This window comes from Elgaria multicarinata, chromosome 18, assembly GCF_023053635.1.
Source record: "Elgaria multicarinata webbii isolate HBS135686 ecotype San Diego chromosome 18, rElgMul1.1.pri, whole genome shotgun sequence".
NCBI classification, from domain to species: Eukaryota; Metazoa; Chordata; class Lepidosauria; order Squamata; family Anguidae; genus Elgaria; species Elgaria multicarinata.
The window spans coordinates 10,788,866-10,811,823 of record NC_086188.1 but is presented as its reverse complement, the minus strand read 5'-3'; the positions used below and the strand labels follow the sequence as shown (position 1 = coordinate 10,811,823).

Below are 22,958 nucleotides of genomic sequence, written 5' to 3'. Positions count from 1 at the left end.
TGGAGGCTGCTCCCAGGATCTGGAATGTCTTGCTGAGGGACTTTAGCTTGGCCCTCTCTCTGTTGAAGGCAAAGGGTAAGCAAAGCCGGCTGTGTGTCATTTGCTCCTATCCCCCTTCAAAACTGGTTCCCCACTGCTGATATGAAGACATAAACAAACATCATAAGGAAAATGGGCAGGTCGCCTTTCCAAAGCCACTCTCAGCTCTAAATGAAATCTAAGGTGCATAAACTCCTCGCAAAGGAAAACAGCTGAATGGCGTCAAGGGTAAATCGAACAAGGATCACTCACTGTCCAGTTTCCAGCGCTGAGGTTCTGCAAAGCACCAGCCGCTGCTTCCAGGGTGTTGAAATTCTGACTTTCCGTGAGGATGGACAGATAAAGCCTCACCACCTCTGGCTGGTAGAGCAATTCAAAGCCTAAAAGAGGAGGGAAGGTAACGAGCCACACGTAAAGATACATGCCGATCTCCGGAGGGGTGGCCGTGTTAGCTAGCTGCAACAAAGCCAGAAAGAGCCTTGGAGTGCTACAAAGACAAACAAAGTAATATTGGATGAGATTGCATGGACCAGAATCTGTTTGTGCAGATGCACACCTCAGTTGGCAGGTGTGTGTGTGTGTGTGTGTGCACATAATGAGAAGACAGGACACCCTGGAGAAGAGGCTGATGCTAGGGAAAGTGGAAGGCAAAAGGAAGAGGGGCCGACCAAGGGCAAGATGGAGGGATGATAGTCTGGAGGTGACAGACTGGACCTTGGGGGAGCTGGGGGTGGCAACGGCCAACAGAAAGCTCTGGCGTGGGCTGGTCCATGAAGTTACGAAGAGTCGGAAGCGACTGAACGAATAAACAACAACAACATGCGTGTACACACATACATGGGTGTAGAGGAAAAGCTTTGTAATAAAATGCAAAAACCAGAGTCTGTCACAATTAAAGTTTAAACACTAAGCACAGTAGCCATTCACGATGGCAGTAATTGATGATCACACAATCATTGCAGCATTGCTAAGTATATTAACACCTGTAGCGGAACAACAACAGAAAAAAACAAACTCTTTGGGATGGATTTAGGCATAGCCATTTGTAGAACAGATCCTTTAAAATCTATGGGACAAGTTTGTACAGTTAACCTAAGTCCCACTGATTTTAGTGGGTCTGTTCTGAACATGGCTAAGTCTGGGTCCACCCCAATGTTCAACCGCAAATATAGGTTTATTTTTGTTTTGTTTTGTTTATTTATTTATTACATTTCTATACCACCCAATAAGTGAAGGTCTCTGAGTAGTTTGCAACAATCAAAATCATAAAACACAACATGATAAATTAAAATACGAAGGTTTAAAACCAAAACCAAACTAAAACCTAAAGCAATGCAAAGATTTAAAATACAGTCACAGATATTATTTATTTATTTATTTATTTTATTTATTACATTTTTATACTGCCCAATAGCCGAAGCTCTCTGGGCGGTTCACAAAAATTAAAACCATGAAAAGCATAAAAACAACCAACAATTTAAAAACCTGAATACAAAATACAATATAAAAAGCACAACCTGGATTAAAACCACACAGCAAAAATCGATATAGGTTAAAATATAGAATTAAAACAGCAATGTTTAAATTTAAGTTAAATTTAGTGTTAAAATGCTGAGAAAATAAAAAGGCCTTCAGCTGGCGAAGAAAGGAGTACACTGTCGGTGCCAGGGCGAAACTCTCTGGGGAGCTCATTCCACAGCCGGGGTGCCACAGCGGAGAAAGCCCTCCTCCTTATAAAAGAATATAAGGTGAAAGACTAAAATGCCTGGGAAAATAAGTACGTCTTCACCTGGCACTGAAAAGGGTACAACATGGGCACCTGGCAAGTCTTTCTGGGAAGTTCGTTCCAGAAACGGGTTGCCACAACAGAAAAAGGCCCTGTTCTTAGTGGCGACCCAACTCACTTCCTTTGGTGGGGCTCTCAGAGAAAGTTGGCTAAAGACAATCATAGAATCATAGAATAGCAGAGTTGGAAGGGGCCTACAAGGCCATTGAGTCCAAATCCCTGCTCAATGCAGGTATCCACCCTAAAGCATCCCTGCCAGATGGTTGTCCAGCTGCCTCTTGAAGGCCTCTAGTGTGGGAGAGCCCACAACCTCCCTAGGTAACTGGGTCCGGGCAGGTATATCTTAGGGTCCGGGCAGGTATATATGGAGGAGATGATCCTTCAGGTAACCTGGCCCCAAGCCATTTAGGACTTTGAATGTTAAGACCAGCACTGTGAATTGGGCCCAGATTTATGATTTACTTGATGGGTCACCTCAATCTGACTTAGCAATGACATTTGGAACTGAAGTGTCTGCACATCTGTCCAGAAATGAACAGCTGAAGCACCCCACGTTTTTTTCTGCCCGGGAAGACGGTGATGAATTTTGAGAGGACGTCTGCACACAGCTGGTCTCTTGTGAGCAGAATTTCAGTCTCCAAGATCATCTCTCCTTCCCCCACCAATAAAACTGACTCTGCCCCATCCTGTCAACCCTGTTTCCAAATAGTCACAGGAATTGCCTTGCAGTTGCTTACGCAAGGAGAATTGTACCACCGGATGCATCCAGTTTGATACGTTTTCTGTACACCTTGCAACAAATGCTAAACCGAACCCCAAAAATATTCATGCATCACTTCTTAGCCACCCATGTCGTCTTAATCAATCCAGCTGCCCAGTTTGCAGGAGGGATTTTTATTTAATTATTGCAATGTTCTTCCAGCTGTGCACGGCACCGTCAAACCTTTTCCTGAAGTACCTTTCGAAGTAGATTCCTGCGAGGCACAGCTGTTCGACTCCCATTAAACACCTGCTTCTCTCCTAAACCCATTTCCTTAATTTCAAAATCTTCTTGATTTTTTTATTTTTTTTACCTCCACGGTACTTGCTACTTTTGTGTAATATATAGCTAATTGTCTCTGCCACTTTCTCTGAACAACAACAACATGGAATTTGAAAGAGACGAAAAGGTCAATCAGGGCCGGTAATGAGCCAACAAAGAAAAGAAAGAAGATGCTGAGTGCAAACGGATGTTTTGTTTGTGCTTTTAAAACACAAAAGAGTGTAGAACTCTTTTGAGGTGTGTGTGTGGGGGGATGTGTGTGTGGCAATGTGTGTGTGTCAGATCTCCAACACCATGAAGAGTAACACTGTGTCCTGGGTGATATCAGTGGTCACGGCCCTGTCTACGGATGTCATGTCAGGGGGCGTGGCCACAGTCACTGATGTCATTGTTATCTCCTGCATCCCTGCTGTTATCTCCAACTCTGTTTTAAAGATAAAGACCCATCAGAAGGCAAAGCAGGGGCCAACTCATGTTCTAAGAAAAGATGAAGAGGGAAAAGAATAATAAAAAAGTGGCAAGGAGAGAAAGACTTTTGGAAATAGGAAACTATAAAAAGTAAAAGTGAAAGCAGGGGGAGAATACAGGAGAGGAAAATGGAGAGGGAGGAGGAGGGAGGAAAGAAAGGGAGAAAAATAAGAGGAGAAAAATGGACAGCAGGAACGGGGAACCTTTGGCCTGTGGGCCAAAAATGGCCCACCAGCCCAGGCCAGTAGCCAGCCTAAAGGTTTGGGGGTGGAAGGCAAAAACAAAGCAGGGCAGCTCATCTGGTTTGCAGGCCTTTCAAAGACAAAATTGTAAACTGTTTTGAATAATTTGTTTGTAAAAAGAAATTGGGGGGGCAACGAAAATTGAAGGTGGGAGGCCCTCTGTAGCACACCCCTGGCTACTGGCCTGCATCCGGCCTCTCCATCAAGCTCACAACGGAGTCTAGTGAGACCCTTCCCCTCCCCAAAGCCCTCTCCCTTCTCTGCTGGTTGGGGAGCTGTTGCTTCTACAGCCCTGAAGTGGTACTTCTGCAGGGCTTTGCTAGGCCTGCAGAAAAGGTAAGGGTTGAGAGCAGCCGGAGGATTGGAGAGCTGCAACTTGAAGGTGTCCCCAGAAAACTTTCCTTGACCCTGTTGGAGAGGAAGGAAAAAGCGTGGAGGAAAGAGGGGAAAATCACAGAGAACGAGAGGGGGTGGGGAGGGGGAAAAACAGGAAAAAGTGGACAGGGGGGAATGGGACATGATGGTAAAAAGTTTAAAAGTGGACCCCGTATTGCAATTTGGGGACTCAAGGCAGGGGCACCCAGAGGGATCTGGGAGTCCAGGGCAATGGAATTTTCATGGGGGGTGCCTCTCTCTCTCTCTTACACTTACTTACACACACACACACACACTGCTTGTCAGCACCCCACCACTATGCAGGTACCCAAAGCAAATTGCCCTTCCCCCCCACCCCTGCTCTGGGCAAAGAGCCAGTATGGTTCTAAAGATAGTCTTGAGCCAGTATGGTCTAGTAACTAGAGTGCTGGACTGGGAGCCGGGAGATCCGGGTTCTAGTCCCCACTCAGCCATGGAAGCTCATTGGGTGACTCTGGGCCAGTCATGGATTCTCAGCCCAACCTACCTCACAGGGTTGTTGTTGTGAGGATAAAATGGAGAGGAAGAGGATTATGTCCAGTGCCTTGGGTTCCTTGGAGGAAAAAAGGCAGGATATAAATGAAATAAATAAATAAATGAAACAGCTAACGATCACAGCCCTAAGTTGTTGCACAACTACCCCAAGATAGGTGTCTTCCAGATGTGTTGCACTGAAACCCCCATCATTCCCAGCATTGCTGGGAATGATGGGATTTGCAGTCCAACACATCTGGAGAGCACCAGGCTGGGGAAAAGCTGCTGTAACAGATTGGTGATTATCCATGATCCTTGAGGCCAAATAGTTTAAAACAGGAATAGAATAGATCCCACAGAAGCCCGCCAGATGGCAGTGAGGGATGCCGAAAGCCTAGCTGCCTGCTCCTTCTCTGCAAGGTCACGTTAAAAGAAAAGAAAAGTATGCATTGTTGAGAAAAAGCAAGCAGTTCCCTAAGCAACTAGAAAAATGTGAGACAGAAAGCAAAAGAATAGTCTCAGTCGTGGAAACCAACATTAAACAAATAATTCCCGTGAAAACAAACAAACAAACACGCAGGGAACCTGAGCTGATTTTGGACTCCTGCCTAGTTTCAAAGGAAGCCCTAGTAACTTCATTACCAACGGCGTAAAGTTCACCCTTCTGCAAACTGAAAGAGCAGCAGACCAGGGTGCACGGTTTGTTTTCCGCTGCGAAATGAACACTTTACGAGGATGCGAGGGGAAGGGTTGGTCCTGCGGGGCAAAGAGGTTCATCCTGAAAGAACAGGGCATGTTTGGGACCGTCCCAAGTTGGTATTCTGCACTCCAGTTCAGCACATGCAAGTGACCCATATATCAAGATAAAACTGAAGTGTCTTCAAAAAATGGCGAGAGTTAATTTTTTAAAGACAGTCCAATGGCAGATCCAGTAGATCAGCATTTGGAATGATGGGGACCAAACACATCTCAATGCAGATCAGGATACAACATGGATGTGTCACGGAGGATAGAAGGTGGGAGCAGAGATAGCCGCCCAGGAAGAGGCCTTCTCCTCCAGGAATGTCTCCAATTCCCTTCCTGGATGGTTTTACCATCCAAGCAGGTGTCCATCACTACATTTTGGGGTAGCAAATTCCATAGTGAGCTGTGTAAAGAAGTCCTTCCTTTTGTCTGTCCTGAATCCCCACCCGTCAGTGTCATGGGATGTCCCCATTGGTCCTGGTATTACAAGAGAAGGAAGAAAATGTCTCCCTCTCAAATTCCAAGGCAGCCACAGAGGGTTGAGGGGACATTGAGGGGAGACATGATAGCACTCTTCAAATACTTAAAAGGTTGTCACACAGAGGAGGGCCAGGATCTCTTCTCCATCCTCCCAGAGTGCAGGACACGGAATAACGGGCTCAAGTTAAAGGAAGCCAGATTCCAGCTGGACATCAGGAAAAACTTCCTGACTGTTAGAGCAGTACGACAATGGAATCAGTTACCTAAGGAGGTTGTGGGCTCTCCCACACTAGAGACATTCAAGAGGCAGTTGGACAACCATCTGTCGGATGCTTTAGGGTGGATTCCTGCATTGAGCAGGGGGTTGGACTCGATGGCCTTGTAGGCCCCTTCCAACTCTGCTATTCTATGACCAGAAGCAGACAGGTGTGGGGTTTTTTTTTGTCCTCCCCCTGAGCAGGAGAATCTTCTCCTCCCAGTTCACAATCCCTTCATCTTTGTCTGAAATGCTAGAGGAGGGAGCAGCATTTCACACACACACACACAGAGAGAATTGCTGTTTTCGCAAAACACATCTCCTCCATTTTAGCTCATGCCCACTAAAAACATCCTCTGTTTTTAGAAAATGACAGCTGAAATTCTTTGGAGGCTGGGCACCTGACACAAAATATGATACCTTTTCGGCACTGAATTATGGGATGCACTGGCTTGCTCTTTGCAGCTCGGACTGCCTCCCGTACCACACTTCTGCCACACTTCATTTTTGCCACTTGTTGGTGTGAATTGCAATTATTCCCATCCCTCCTCCCCTGTTCCCAGTCAAAGCTGCCTCCTGGCTCTTCTCAGCTCTGCAAAACCCATCACGTGTCCTCAAAGGAAGCCCTGGAGGTTCTAAATACCACTCCGCCACACTGCTGTCAGGCAGACTATTCATAGTTTCCAAATTCCAGATACAACCAAGAAAAATAAAAATGGGCCTCCTGATGCTCTCTGGTGACAAGCGGTTGTCAGGTCAGCACCGAGGAAGGGAGAATGCAAGATGTTTGTCGGGCTCTTGGAACTCAACAGGTATCTGAGGCTTCTCCCTTCAAAGTGCACTGATCAAAGAGAAAAGCCCGTGTGACTGAACCAAAGAGAAGGGCTTATGCAGAGAAGGAAACTTTGCACTGTTCCTTCGGTCTCCTCTCCAGGTGAATGATAAAAGTGTTTGCTTAATGTCTTCACAATCCAGTCATCTTTGCCTAGAGATGTGACAGCCCGGGGGCATGGAGAATGAAAAATTGGGGAGCTGGGGGGGGGGGGGTAGAGTAACAGTAAAATATGGGGGAAACAATTTTCAAATCTCTGGAAAAATATGTTCTGTTCCTCTAAATTTCCATGTCTTCCTGGTCTCTCCCTGCCAAACAAGGCACTTTGCTTACTGCAATCAGGTAGGTGTATCCCCAGCCATATCTCCGAAGCTTGGCAAGGGGTTTAAGAAAGCTTTTGTAAGTTCAAAGTGCTTCCAATGAAAGCTCAGCCAGAAGTTTTGCATGGATGACATCTGGCTCAAATTTGGGGGTCATGGGCCTGAATTTTTTGGGGGGGATATGTGTGTGTGTGTGTGTGAAAGTGTTAGCATAACCACCTCCATTTTTAACAGGAAACTGTAAAATCTCCATTGCACACCAAGCAAAATGTCATGATGCCCTGTATGAGAATGTCTCCTTGTGTGCATCCTTGTATCCTTCTTATCTAATATAAACAAGAATCCTGGCTCCAGCTTTATTCCAAGTGCTGTTGTGTCAAGGTTAACTTTTGTTACTTACTGTCAGGCCAAAGGTATTGTTCACAGGACTGTTTAGCATAATTAGCTATGCCTCAGTGTTATGTTCTGATTGGTTAATGCTGTTACTGGGCCCTGCCCCTTGAACGCTCAAATACTGTACCATATTCCCTATGTCTTTTGTCTGATTGCTCCCTTTGAAGAGACCAGGCCTTGATTACTAATCAATAAAGCGCTTTTGAACCCTCTGTCGCTGGAATGGTGGAGTCGTGCTTAAGGGCTGTTTGGATCTCGTCCTTGGGTGAAAAGAACATTGATCTAACAAAAGCACCAACACTGAAACCATTCCTGGCAGCTTGAGGATACAGAGGCTGGGAAAGCATCTTTGAAGAGTCATTACTGGTGGCAGGAGCTGGAGGGAGCAATCACATGACCCCTGGGTATCAACTGAGGGCCCGTAGGATACTGGGGGTTCCCTTCTCCAAGTTTGGGGACAGAGCTCCGACTTCGGAAGGGGGAGTCAGAGATCCAAAGCCCTTTCGTCCCCTTGCAGCTGGCATGGAAAGAACTGTTTTGGCTGCTCCCCGAGGTTGGAAAAGTGACCTCAGAGAGGGAGAAAAGGGAGCGTTTTGTCCTCCTTTGTATCTGGTCAAGAGTGCAGGGCTCCTGCAGCTTTAACTGCTGTGATGAAGAGGGAATTTCACCAGGTGCTGCATACATGCAAATGACACCTGCTGAAATTCCTTTTTCTATACAACCGTTAAAGATACAGGAGCCCTGTCCTTCTTTCCATATGGTCACCCTATTCTGATCATCAAGGGTGCAATTGATAGGACTGCACCCTTAAGGCTGGTAATATTTTCTGTTCTGTATAACATAACACACCAAGCAGACAGAATATACCCTTCTGTAATCCTTACGGGGAGGAATTAGCAGCGGTGGCATTAATCCTTTGCATGAACATAGAGGTGTTCTCAGAGTGTCTCTATTTACCTCTGTGAAATGCTCAATGAAATTAAGGTTGTGCGACAGGAGCGTGTGTGTGTGTGGGGGGGGGGGAACAGGGTGCAAGACCAGCAACCAGGGCCGCCAATGGCTCTCTCAGACCTTGTAATTGTGCATCCACCTCTTCCTGAGCCTTTTAAATTTTTATTTACCCATCGTATCCCAAAGGACGACGCTCCCTTCCTGGGTTGGGCAGGATTTAATTGAGCGTGGCTGATTAGGGTTGCCTGTTCTTAATGCACCCGTTTGCTCACAAATCCCAGTCTGGGAAATGGGGGGGGGGGATTCACATGCTTCCTTCCTTGGTACTAATCGTAGCTTTGAGCATCTGCTCGCCAGATTCTCAGGCTCTGCAGCTGCTGGTGCAAACGTCTTCAGGGTGATATGCTTAAAGCAGTATTTCAAAAAGGTGGCCAGAGGAAGGCAAGTCGTGAAGAAGTCAAAATCCCTGCACTCCTTGAGCTATAAGGGAAACTGTCTAAATAAAGCATGCAGGCACAATCCCACCACCACCACCCACCACTCTCCTGGCCCTTTCTATATTCCTTTTTTTGTGGTGTCATCTCAGATTCCTCGCGGGGCGAAAATGCACTGGAGTAGCTTTCCCCTTCATCCTCTTCCGAAAGCTCTCAGCAAGTCCCTGTTGTAATTATATGCTCAACCGAGATCGCCACTTTGATGTTTGCGATTTCAAGGCACTCGCAGAGGTCTCTCGTCGGGAGTCATTACATGAGATCTTCCCTCGGTGTCAGGATCAGTGCTGATGTCTAGCGGGATGCCCCCTCCATCTTGGAGACGAGGAGATCCATGGTGGAATTCTGCCGTTCTCTATCCCCCACACCCCATGAATGACACTTGGAGTGATACTACATCAGAAAGTCCTGGGGCATGTGGCGAGATTAAAATGGAGGCTAACGGAGCCCTGCCATGCAAGTGCAGTGAAGTGACCTGCTTTAGGCAGCCCTGGGGTGATGGGAGCGGTAGATCAAGCCCGAAATTGGAGTCTGAAGGGGGCAGCAAGACTCTTCGAAGTGTTGGCTCTAGCATGTGGAGAGAGGGGGCAGTTGGGATCTGCTCCAAGTATCAAAATGTTTTGGGACAGAACTGCAACGAGGTCAAAGAACCCCCCACCCTGAAAATAGCCAAATCCTTCCCACACACACACTGCACTTAGTCTGCAAATGGGGCTATGAAAATGAGGCTGGGATTTCAGTCCTGAACAGGTTAGTACGTAGGCGTCTGTATATCTCTGTGGTAGGGCTCTATGCAGATTCTCCTAATCTTGATGTTTTAGGATTACAACTCCTATAAGCCCCAGCCAGCATGGCCAATGGTCAGGTAAGCTGGGAGTTGTTGTCCCAGGTTCTGGGAAGGCAGTCCTAGTCCAAAGAAAGAGCGGAAGGGGAGGAAATTAAGCCGTACCAGGGATGCACAACCTTTCTAGCCCCGAGGGTTCACATGTGCATGCACACGCGAAGAGAAACACACAAGCACACACACACACACACACACACACATAAGCACATACAAAAGCCAAGGGATCCCCTTGCTAGCGGTAGCACGAAAAACCCCAGGCAGTACTGAGGCAGATGAAGGGGCATCTAGCGAGCTGCTAGAAATGACTTGGTGGGGCGCATGTAGCCCTCAGGCCCCACTCTTTGCACCTCTGCACTCCACATTGCATTTTCTGCGCATGGATACACCAGGTACCAGGCCTAGGGAGCGCGACTCTGGGTTTAAACCCTGGAATCCCCAGAAATAAAGGGCAATTGAGGGTAACTGAGGGTAGAAGTAATAAAGGGCAATTGTAGGAAGAGGTCCCATTCGTCTCAAGAGAGACCATGGGTTCCAGGGCTGGCTGAAGACATTTTGCTGCCCGGGGCGGACAAGATGGAGCCCGCTCCCATTCCAACTGGACTGGCAGTTTAATCTTTCTTCAACAATGGCATTGGGACAGCATCCACCGTCACACTTGAAGGTTGCAGGCTACAGGGGCAGAGGGCAGGTCACATGGTCCACAGCTCTCACCTGCAGAACACTGATGCCGCCCCAAAGGTTGTGCCACCTGAGGTGACTACCCCACTCTGCCTAATGGTAGGGGCGGCCCTGATGGGTTCAAATGCAAAGCAGAAACCCAGATCTAGCCCCATTGCATCCCATCCCATCCCTTCCCTTCTTTCCTTCCTTCCTTCCTTCCTTCCTTCCTTCCTTCCTTCCTTCCTTCCTTCCTTCTACTTCTTCAAGCGCAAGAAGTTACTACCGCAGTAAGATGAAAAACAAAGTAAACAACAACAAAACCCAACAAAAAAACAGGCAGATGAAACAAACCCCTGCCCTGCTTTTTCAGACACCGAAAGCCTCGCTTCCCCTTCCTTGCCACACTGAGATTGGATGCTTGTTTTTCTCAGTATCAATAGATGGAATGATCAAAAGCCAACGGGCTCCGAAGTAAACAGAAATTGGACTGATATTGAATTCCAAAGGGTTCAGCCAGCAAAAAAAAAAGAAAAGGAAAAAAAAACCAAGAACCCACAAAACAAATCTTTATGTGTTAAATCTTAATGAGCAGCTTTGGGCATCTGGTTTACAAGATATGATGAAGGATCTCTGTCTTTCGAAGTTCAGGGTCTTTTCTCACCTCACTTCCCTCCCTCCCCCACCGGCCCCGTTCCACTCAGCTGACAAACAGGATTGTGTAAACTGCATCGCAATACAAGGAAGGGAAGGTTTCAAAGTTCTCTGGAAGCACTTAAAAGTAGGGATGTGCTCCGCTTCTAATCGGACCGGCAAATTAGAAGTGGAGCGGGGGGCTTCGCCTGCCCTTAAGGCGGAGGCGAAGAGGATTGGGGGGCCAGCGGAGCGTGGCGAAGAGGATCGAGGTGAAGGCGGATCCTTCGCCTCGATCCGGAGCTCCGCCGGAAAGGTAAGTGGGGTTTACCGGGCCCTGCTGCTGTCGCTGTTGCCCATGTGGCGACAGCGGTAGGGCACAGTAACCCCCCCTTCCTCTCCCTTACCTGCCTCGGTCCGTCGGCGTCTTCAATTCAGCCCGTGGTTCAACCAGGAAGTCTGGGCCATTTGCGGGCTGCGGCTTCCTGGTTGAACCGCGGGCTCAATTGAAGACGCCGATGGACCGTGGACGGAGGCAGGTAAGGCCCCCCTCCCCCTTGGTCCCTTACCGGGCTCTGCCGCCGTCGCCGCACGGGCGGCGATGGCGGCAGGGCCCGGTAAACCTCCCGCCCTCCTCTTCCGGCCTTACCTGGCACCACTCCCCTCCACTGCGGAGCTCCGCGGCGAAGAGGAGCGGAGTATGGGCGGCGCGGAGCGGGCCGATCCGAAATTTTCGGATTGTCCCGCGGGGCGGAGTGTGCACACCCCTACTTAAAAATAACCAAAGTGAATCTGACTGCATGCGGTGACATTGCGACTCAGTAGGTCCTGTGGATGGGCTCAGAGGGAGAGCTGCAGCTTTGCCTGCAGAGGGTTGCAGCATCAATCCTGGGCATCTTTACGTAGGGCTATGAAAGACTCTGGTTTAGAACCTTAGAGAGCTGCTGCCACTTTGGACAGAACAGGGATGCAGACTTTCATAGAATCATAGAACAGTAGAGTTGGAAGGGGCCTATAAAGCCATCTAGTCCAACCCCCTGCTCAATGCAGGAATCTGCCTTAAAGCATCCCTGACAGATGGTTGCCTCTTGAAGGTCTCTCATGAGGGAGAGACCACAACCTCCCTAGGTCATTGGCTCCATTGTCATACTGCTCTAACAGTCAGGAAGTTTCTCCTGATGTCCAGCCGGAATCTGGCTTCCTGTCACTTGAGCCTGTTATTCTGTGTCCTGCACTCTGGGATGATGGAGAAGAGATCTTGGCCCTCCTCTGTGTGACAACCTTCCAAGTATTTGAAGAGTGCTCCCATGTTTCCCTTTAGGCCCGGGGACCCAATTAGTCCTTTTGGGACTCCCCAGATGCAGTGGAGACTGGCAGCTTCAACTTCAGTGGGGCTATGAATCCAATCCGGGTTTCAGTCAAAACCAACTGGAACTCTAAAGGAGCTCTCCAAAGTGATGAACCCTGTTCCCGAAATGGGTTCAGCACCTTGGATAGCTCCATTCAGAGTTCCGGCTGTTACAGACTGAAAGAATGGAATCGCAAGCCCCAGCAAAATCAGAGCCACCAGCCTCCAGTGCTAAGATGGACACGCCTCCTTCCTCAGGGTTTCTGAGCACATGACAATGCATTAAAACAAGGTCCGCACTCCCCACACACCCTGTTATGAAGTGAAAATGTGACTTGGGGAAATTGTGGCAAATCAAACTGGGAATGGAGAACGAGACGAATGTGAGCACATATTTGACAATTTGCGAACGTGTTCAGTGGACATGTGCTCATGCTCATGCTCACATTTGGGGCTTCAAACAGGCCACGCTTACATGTTTTGCAAGCAAAACCGGAATTCTCAGACATCCCTACGTATAACAGGCGGAGCCACCAATGTAACGTCTATTTACAGTGCGGAGAGAGTGGTGTAGTGGCTAGAGTGTTGGACTGGGAGTGGGGAGATCTGGGTTCTAGTCCCCACTCGGCCATGGAAACCCACTGGGTGACTTTGGGCCAGTCGCAGACTCCCAGCCCAACCTACCTCACAGGGTTGTTGTGAGGAAAAAATGGAGAAGAGGAGGATTATGTACACCACCTTGGGGTTCCTTGGTGGAAAAAAAGGTGGGATATAAATGCAATAATAAATAAAATCAATCAATGTACACGTATATCATAGAATCATAGAATAGCAGAGTTGAAAGGAGCCTACAAGGCCATCTAGTCCAACCCCTTGCTCAATGCAGGAATCCACCCTAAAGCATCCCTAACAGATGGCTGTCCAGCTGCCTCTTGAATGCCTCTAGTGTGGGAGAGCCCACAACCTCCCTAGGTAACTGATTCCACCGTCGCACTGCTCTAACAGTCAGGAAGTTTTTCCTGATGTCCAGCCGGAATCTGGCTTCCTTTAACTTGAGCCCGTTATTCCGTGTCCTGCACTCTGGGAGGATCGAGAAGAGATCCTGGCCCTCTTCTGTGTGACAACCTTTCAAGTATTTGAAGAGTGCTATCATGTCTCCCCTCAATCTTCTCTTCTCCAGGCTAAACATGCCCAGTTCTTTCAGTCTCTCTTCATAGGGCTTTGTTTCCAGACCCCTGATCATCCTGGTTTCCCTCCTCTGAACATGCTCCAGCTTGTCTGCATCCTTCTTGAATTGTGGAGCCCAGAACTGGACACAATACTCTAGATGAGGCCTAACCAGGGCCGAATAGAGAGGAACCAGTACCTCCCGTGATTTGGAAGCTATACTTCTATTAATGCAGCCCAAAATAGCATTTGCCTTTCTTGCAGCCATATCGCACTGTTGGCTCATATTCAGCTTGCGATCTACAACAATTCCAAGATCTTTCTCATTTGTAGTATTGCTGAGCCAAGTGTCCCCCATCTTGTAACTGTGCAAATGGTTTCTATTCCCTAAATGTAGAACTTGGCATTTATCCCTATTAAATTTCATTCTGTTGTTTTCAGCCCAGCACTCCAGCCTATCAAGATCTTGAAGGATCCCAAACAGGATCTCAGCCAGCCTTCCCCAACCTGGACCAGAGGTGTTAGACCTGCAGCTCCCACAATTCCTAGCCAGTATGGGCAGCAAGGCCAGTGTCAAGAGTAGGCATGTTTGGGCACCAGCCGAGGGCCCCCACTGCCGCTGGAACCCGCTGAGAAGAGCCTCTTGGATTGGCTCCTCCTTTTCATCATTGCTTGTTCACCTGCCTCTTTCTCTGGCTCAGAGTACAGTGATGGAGAGACGGAGTAGTAGGTGCCGCTGCCTGCTTGCTGCCTGGCTCTCAACCTGTCAAGCAGGTGAGAGGAAGCAATGATGCGAAAGAGCAGGAGGAGCAATAGCAGTGAGTGACAACAAAGGTGAGTAGGAACTCACGGAGGGTGTCAAACTGGAGTCAACACTGGTCATTGGCCATGCTGGCTGGGCTTGATGGGAGTTGCAGTCCAACATGTTTGCAGGGTCGCAGGACGAGGAAGCCTGATCTAAGTCAACAACACTGTCATTTTTTGTGCTCCTGCGGTTTCAGAGAATCTCGCTATTCTCTGAGCCTGACAAGCCTTCTCTACCAGCAAAATAGAATAAAACCTGCTGCCGCAATTTTGAGGGACAGCCGAGACACCCGTAATTTTGTGCAACAAAGGCCCCGTTGTGCTTCGGTGGCCGCCTTCGGCGTGTCACTTTAGTCTTGGCATGTCGGCTGTGCCAGGGCAGAATGCCCGTGCCGCTTCCGAGTGCCTGGCTCCCCGCATTTTTCCATGCATGTTTAAATATGTCTTGGGTCAAAGGGCTTTCCGTAGGGAGCTTCTTTCATTTGCTCCTGCTGCTGAACTGAAATGGCAGAGAAACAGCACACCAAGAAGCCTCCGCAATCCAACAGTTCTGGTTGGATGGATGGCCGGAGCTGCTTGGCACGGCGGCAGAAATCCCAAGACTGAGCTAGCCGCAGCGAAGTGGAAACGGTGCTTCCCACTCCAACTCCTGCTTCTTGTCCCTGGCAGTTTCACCTGGCATACGGTTCTCTTGCAAACAAACTCCACGACTACAGCTGTGTAATGAACTGAGCTCCATATGACAGTCCGTTCTTTTCGTGGAGAGCCACATATGTAATGGCTTGCAGAACAGCAATGTGAAATGAGACGTACAAATACCGACGGATAGATGGGTTGGGATGCAACCTCTCCAGACCGTCATCTTGCCCAAATTGGATCAGGGAAAGTCCTCCCCCCATGACGTGGAGGTGTGTGGGGCTGGCTCCAGGTTTTTGAAGGCCCTTGGACAAAACACTGTCAATGGATCCCCTCCCTTGTTTGACAGGTGAGAACCAGTGAGCGGGGGCATCTGCTGCTCCGCCTTCTCACCACCACCATTGTCTGGGACAGAGTGAGAAGCAGGGAATGAGCAGGTTGCACTACTGAAGAGGATAAAGTACAGGAGGCCCTTAGCAGGAGACCCCCAATGGGATGTGGGGCCTTGTCAGGGGCCCGGCCATGCCCACCTTTGAATCCAGCCCTAGGGGTGGTTTGCAAGAGGGGTTGGGTTGGAACAGTTTTCCTCATGTCCAGCAAAGGGTAAGGGGTTTGTTACTGTATGATGGTCAACAAGCACACTCCCCGACACTCCTGACACATGCACATCCTGGTTCAGAGCCGAATCCAAGAGTACATTCAAACTGCAATCCTGATTGGTCAAAGACAGTGTAGTCCCGTCCAACAGAGGTGGAATCCTTATTCCCTGATCTGCCTTTTGAGTGAAAGAGAAAGGGAAATGAGAAAACAATCACACACACACACACACACACACACACACACACACACACAGAGTTGTGTAAAAGAGCCAGATTTCACAGGGATGCAGCACTGGCTAGGAATGTCAGAGGAATCCATTTGGAGGGTGGAGCATGATGGATTTTTGTTGGACTTTGGCCCACTTTCCACTAACTGGCCTGACTCGGGCCAATAAGCAAATTGTCCATGATTTTTCATTTGCACAAATCATAGAATCACAGAATAGCAGAGTTGGAAGAGACCTACAAGGCCATCGAGTCCAACCCCCTGCTCAATGCAGGAATCCACCCTAAAGCATCTCTGACAGATGGTTGTCCAGCTGCCTCTTGAAGGCCTCTAGTGTGGGAGAGCCCACAACCTTCCTAGGGAATTGGTTCCATTGTTGTACTGCTCCAACAGTCACAAAGTTTTTCCTGATGTCCAGCCGGAATCTGGCTTCATGTAACTTGAGCTCGTTATTCCGTGTCCTGCACTCTGGGAGGATGGAGAAGAGATCCTGGCCCTCCTCTGTGTGACAACCTTTTAAGTATTTGAAGAGTGCTATCATGTCTCCACTCAATCTTCTCTTCTCCGGGCTAAACCTGCTCAGTCTTTCCTCACAGGGCTTTGTTTCCAGACCCCTGATCCTCCTGGTTGCCCTACTCTGAACATGCTCCAGCTTGCCTGCATCCTTCTTGAAGTGTGGTGCAATTAACAAATTAACATTTGTTAATTGCACAAATTTGTGTAATTTGCACGAATTTGCACGAAGTACAGCTGCCGTTGGTGCAAATCTCTATTTGTGCAAATTGTGGCTGACCTTCCTCAGAGTTCAGAGTAAAACTGCAGCTCATCTCGCAAATGCAAGCTGAGTTGGGTGGGCAGCAGGAGTTCATTGACACAAAAACACACAATATGTGTTTGTGTGTCAATGTCTCAATACTCTAAATTCATACATTTAGAGTAAACAATACAAAGAGAAGAGAAGAACCCAAAAGGATCAGAGCTAGCAGATTGACAGCTGTCAGTTTCCAACTGTATCTATCTGGCTGTCCTTTGTTATCATGGGGGAGGGGGGAGAGAGGAAACATCTTGGTCTTCTCAAGCGAAATGGAAACATGAACTTTAGCGGCTCATGCTTTCAAAACACCAACAGCAGCCTGATAATCGCCTGGCAACTGCCTCTCGGCAAGTGTAGGTTCAATGTTCTACCTGGACAGCCAAATCTCCCCTTAAAAAGGATCAATGTATATTTAATGGAAAGGCTCATAAATAATAATGGCCAAGGCCTGTGTACAGAGATTTAGAAGGAAAACAGTCTGACACCTGCCCTATTAAAAATATATCTGTACAAAGCGCTGCTGTGAAATAGCACGTTATCAAAGCAGCCCCGTGTAGCCTGGAACGGATCAATCAATTCTCAACAACGCCCCTGCGAAGTCAGAGCGGCATCAGCTGTGATGCGCAGCACCTGGGCTGCTGGACGGGAGCGTTTTATGAAGATTTCCCAACCGTGCAAAGCTGTTCCAGTCCAAGGCAAGGTGCTGGCAACCACTGCTGTGCTTCATGCCATGCCGTCTCGGCTTGCCCAGGGTAGGATTAGACGGAACCCAGGTAAAACGTGCCAGCAGTCAGCTCTGTCAGCAAAACAGCAACAGTCGAGCTTCCCTCCAGTTGAGCGTAGGCTGTTTCTCCCTAGTTAGGTAATCCACTGAATGCCCTTGGGCAATGCAATGGCTCAGTGTCCCGGCAAAGGAAACCACTGAAAAAGCTCTCCAGATCCTACGGCTTTGCGGAGTAATTTGATGCAGCTGGAAAAAGCCTGCTGCGTGTCTCCTCGCAGGCAGCTGTATTGCACGAGTGGAATTGTGCTGTTCTGGGCTAAGGTGGTTCTTCGAAAGCGGCATTAACAAACAACACAACTTTTTGAGGTCCTTGTGAGTCGTCCAAGAGCAACTGGTGCTGCAGCATTGCCAAAGCCGTCAGACTTTTGCATCAGAGGCCCAGCTTGGGATGTGGGACCCGTCATCTGAGGTGAGGTGGATGAAAGCTGGGACCACCGCTTTTTCAGTCAGGACACCTCATAACTATTCCTATCAAGCATTAGGACTCCATCCAGTGGCTCCAATGCCAGTAGGGTGGCAAATCCACTTCACGTTTCAGCCAGAACTCTAAAGGAACTATCCAAGGTGTGAAACACCAATAATAATAATAATAATAACAATAACAACAACAACAGTAATAATAATATATTTCTTACCCGCCTCTCCAATTAGATCGAGGCGGGGAACAACAGCAAAGCATAAAATACTGATTAAAAACATAGTATACACTGTTTAAAAACACACACACATCCTAAAAACATCCTAAAAGCATCCTAAAAACAACCTAAAATTCAACTAGTTAGGCCTGCTGGAAGAGGTCAGTCTTGATAGCTTTCTTGAATGGTAAAAGACTGTCAAGCTGACGAGTCTCCTCCAGCAGGCCATTCCACAGTCTGGGAGCAGCAGAAGAGAAGGTCCTCTGGGTAACAGTTGTTAATCTAGTTTTTGCTAGCTGAAGTAGATTTTTCCCAGAGGACCTGAGTGTGTGGGGGCAGATTGTACTGGAGAAGGCAATGCTGCAGGTAGCCTGGACCCAAACCATGTAGGGCTTTAAAGGTGATCACTGATAACCAACACTTTATACTTCGCCCGGAAACTAACTGGCAGCCAGTGAAGAGATTTAAAGACTGGTGTAATGTGGTCACCCCTAACTGTACCAGTGACCAACCGGATTAGGCACAAAGGTAGCCCTATGTAGAGCACATTGCAGAAGTTCTGACTGGCTCTACCTGACCGGTTCTAACTGAAATCTGGAGCGGATTCATTGCTCCACTGACATCAGAGCCACTAGCTTCTACTGACTCCATTAACATCAGAAATAGAGAGATTTGGGTTCCTCGTAACTATCAGCAGAGTCAAACCCCCAAAAGCACATTTTGGGGGCAGGGACGCAACAGGAGCAATCTCACCCTTGGGGCATCTCTCCATTTGCCAAGATCCATTGGCAAGAGCATCTTCCAGCCCTCTCAATCATACTTGACATGTTGTTGTTGTTTTAACTGCAAATGAGGTGGGAAGGGGACACCCTTCCCCTCCCTGTCCACATGTAACTATTTCTCCTTCCCCGTGAAGCAAGACGTCAGGGTACATAGGTGGCCAGTTATTTTCAAGCCGAGCGTGAAAGCTCTTCCAAATACGCACCGAGGAGCACTACCGTCTGATCTATGAGGGGGGAAATGGCGGTCATCCCAGGCTCGCACATGCTCCAGAGGGCAAACTGTTCAACGTGTATTACGTGAACAAAAGTGACAGCCAAAGAGCTTTGCTTTTAAGAGCTGGGCTAATGATTTATATTTCATTCAACATCTGTGGAGCAACAAGGCTATCCTGTCGATGTAAGCAGCCCCAGACGATGCCCTTCCTGCTGAAAATCTCCCACAGAACTTTCAGGCTCAGGGCCTAGATACACGATAAGGCACAGTCAGTTCCACTGAACCAAAATGACACCCTTTCCTCCTTCTTCGAGTGTGGGTGATTCTGAGGGGAAGTTATACTTGACCCTTCTCTTTCATACCACTTCTCTTCTCTCTCTCTCTCTCTCTCTCTCTCACACACACACACACACGCCACTGTTTTTTCCTCACAAAGCATGTATTTCCCCTCAAAAATGTGAGTTTGGAACCCCACCAAAGCTGGAATGGGTGGTGTGGGGAGAAAAAAAAATGTAAACAGAATAAAAATAATTATAGTGGAATAACAGCAAGAACACTAGACTTGAACAATTCTCCCTGACATCTTAGCATTCCACCAAAGCGAGATTGGTTTCCTGTTTCTAACGTTGAGGGGGGGCTTGCAAATAAGGATCTCTACCTCACACACACACACACACCGATGCCGTTTCTGCATGTTTGACTCAGCCCCGACACATTGAGAAGTGGTGTGTGAGGGAATTGGGCAAGTCTCAGTCAGAGGGAAGATTAGCTCTCCTAAATAATATATATATACACACACCCTTGGAAAAGCCATAGAACTCCTTCCTCTCAACCTCTCCTCCTCTTCCACACCTTGGATAGCTCCTTGAGAGTTTTGACTGTAACCCGGAGCAAATTTACTACCCAATTGACATTGGAGTCACCAGCCTCCACTGCGTAAAGGTTATAGTCTAACGGACTGCAAAGGGTTTCCACCACGCTTGTGCTACTTAATTCAAACTTAGTGGGCCAAGAAGCAGCTCCCTGCTATTTTCCGCCCCAGCGGAGAAGCAGGTGGGCAAGCGCGAACTGAGAAAAAACCCCGGCCACACACGAAAAACATGAATCCACTTTCCAAAGTTCGTCTTCAAAAAGCGCGACCTGACGGAGCGCTAAGCCGAGTCCTCTCTTCCAGCTGAAACTGAGGAACAGCCAGCTGGTGCCCAAAGTCTACATTTGTGATGGATGAGGAGAGGTGAGAATTTAATGGACTGAGCGGGAGGGGAGAAGTTTGCCACATGACAGATCCGCAAGGGGAAAATCTCTTATCCGAGGTAATAAAGTTCCGCCGACACAAGGCGCTGGAAAGACAGATGAGCGATTGTTAGCTACTTTGTAAATTATGACCGCCACAGGGGATTATGATGAGCAATGTACTTAGCAAAGCCATGGAAATATGAGACACTCAGTGGCCCTGGTGGGAATTCTCAACACTGCATGCCAAATGCTTAGGGGATGTTAATGTACTAGCATGCTACACACACACACACACACACACACACACACACACACACAGGGGGAGCTTCCTATGACAGCTACCTGGTAGAGGGGGAGAGCCATAGGAAGCGTTGTTAATCACCAGGTCTGACTCACCTGCTTACAGAGCCAGATTAAGGCATGCTGAGGCCCTAAACCATGTCAATATTCAAAGGATCCACTTTTTTCAAGATAAAAAGTGTATTACGTTATAATAAAAAGGGTACCAGCCAGGGTTAGGGAGTGCTTGTAGTTAAACCGTGTTCAATAGCCGTCCTTGAAGATACATATAAAAGCACTAATGAAGTTGGTTGATTTCAACTTCTTTTAAACTGGCTCTAGCCTGCATTTATTGCCTCCAATACGAAGTGCTGCGTTGCCGCACTTTCTCGATATAAGGCAACTCCTCTTGCTCGTCTTCCTCTCTCTCATCACAGCTACCGCTTGCTTGGTTGATAGGCAGAGAGCCAGGGAGAAAGTCGGCTGTGGCATCTGTGAAAGTCAGCTGTGAAAGAGAGCTCTGGCTATTGGGCGGGATAGAAATGTAATAAATAAATAAATAAATAAATAAATAAATAAATAAATACTCCCCTTCCCACCACCTGAACAAGCATGTTGCAATGGTGAGAAGGAGCAAATTGGGTGGGTGGGGGCTCCTCCTCCTCCTCCTCCTCCTCCTGGATTCCAAGTGGACAACTCAAAATCTCAGGGAGGCAGAGAGAAGTTCTTTTAGCAATCCAGTGTCAAAATCCAAGGACTTCAAGAGTGAAAAGTGAGGTTGAGACTCAGGTTCTAAGACAAGGCTGATGAGATCTGGTGTGTAGATACAACGTTGTTCTCCAGCATTTTCCCCTACCTGCTTCCTGCTTTCTAACCTCAGCATCCCGGAGCAGCTGCTAGCAATTACTCCTCTGTCTTCTGGGACTTTCTACATCTTAAATGGACAGACGCTCACCTCCATTGTTCTTTCACATGACGCCTCCTTCACTCTGCCGGGGTCAGCGGAACTTCATTCTCTGAATCCAACAAAGAGGCTGCAGCAGGTAGTGAGGAATCTCGAGCTGAGGGCAGCATGACACTGGAGAGGTTCTCAAAATATGCATTCATTAAGAAGCTGTTAGTGGAGTTCCTGAAATTATCTGTTCAGCACTTGCCTCTCTTAGTTGCAGAACAGCACAGATACATTTGAATTTTTTTAGCAGAGGTCCTGCTGGCCATTCCATGATGAACAGAATGTCACCAGGTAACATCTCAAAAGCAGGTGCAGGAGGCAGAAAATGAGGTGTGCTTTAAATGTCCTTGAGCACACAAGCTTCCCCTGATCATCACAATGCTTCTCTGTATACAAATTGACCTGTAGAGCATTAACTTGACTTTGTGCTGGATGACACCACGTTTCACCATCAATTATTTCCCGGCACAATAGGATGGGAAGGGATGCTTTTCTCAAGACCTGACCTACTTTAATAGCCAGCCATTTCTGCCTCGGAGACGGCTGACCTGCACTCACATGTGGCACTTGCAGTCATCAGCTCCCGTTGCAAGATCTGTCACCTCTCTTAGAGGAGAAAGAAGGCCTGCCTCCTCAGACGCTTCCTGCCATGACAGGAACATTCTAGACTCTGTCACGGAGGGGATTGTATTATTTTATGTGGGTCAGCTTCTGGAGACAAGGTGTCACTTATCCACAGCACACGCATGACTAAGCAGCCTCCGTATTGGAACTGCCAAGGCCTTTATTTAAAGGAAGGAACCAAGACGGACGCCCATCAGAAAGGCTCGCTCTCTACACAGGAAACTTTGCTTTCTATTTACAGATATGGGTGGAGGAAGTCGTGAGGCAGTTCTGCAGGAAGATCCAAACGCAATCGAGCATCAAATAATGGGACATGCAGTTGAGTGATTCATTTTCTTCTCCCACCAAAGAAATGTTGACTCCGGAGTGTCCCATCCTGAACTTGAGTGGAAGGTCTTGAGCAGGGGTGAGAAGCTTGTGCCCCTCCAAATGTTTTGGCCTACAACTCCCAACATCCCTAGCTCACAGGGTGAGAAATGATGGGAATTGCAGGCCAAAACATCTGGAGGGCCTTCAAGCTGCCCACCCCTAGCCTTGAGACATAAGAATAATGCAAGGAAGACCAGAGTTGCAGGACCTTGGAGAGCACCATGGGAGCAATTTGCTCCAGTGAGGTCTGGGGTTGAACTAAAGTCATATCATCCCTCCAGGGCCAGATACCTTGTCCCAGGATCTGCCTCTTCCTGCAGGAAATGAAGGCCTTAAGGAGGCAGTCTTCTGTATGAGCTTAACACCACACCTCCTCTGTGTTCGTTCTGCCTGGCCTTGTTTCTTCGTGGAAGTGGGGTCCCT

At 48.1% G+C, this 22,958-nt stretch overlaps 1 protein-coding gene across 5 annotated transcripts in view; it reads right to left on the bottom strand.

The window, feature by feature from the left end:
• ARVCF (ARVCF delta catenin family member) overlaps positions 1-22,958 on the bottom strand; it is a 356,383-nt gene that overhangs the window by 26,982 nt on the left and 306,443 nt on the right. For all 5 annotated transcript variants that reach the window (XM_063144150.1, XM_063144148.1, XM_063144149.1 and 2 more), the window contains one exon: positions 292-419. In XM_063144150.1, the coding sequence (XP_063000220.1) occupies positions 292-419 (128 nt within the window). The remainder of the gene's footprint in view (positions 1-291; positions 420-22,958) is intronic.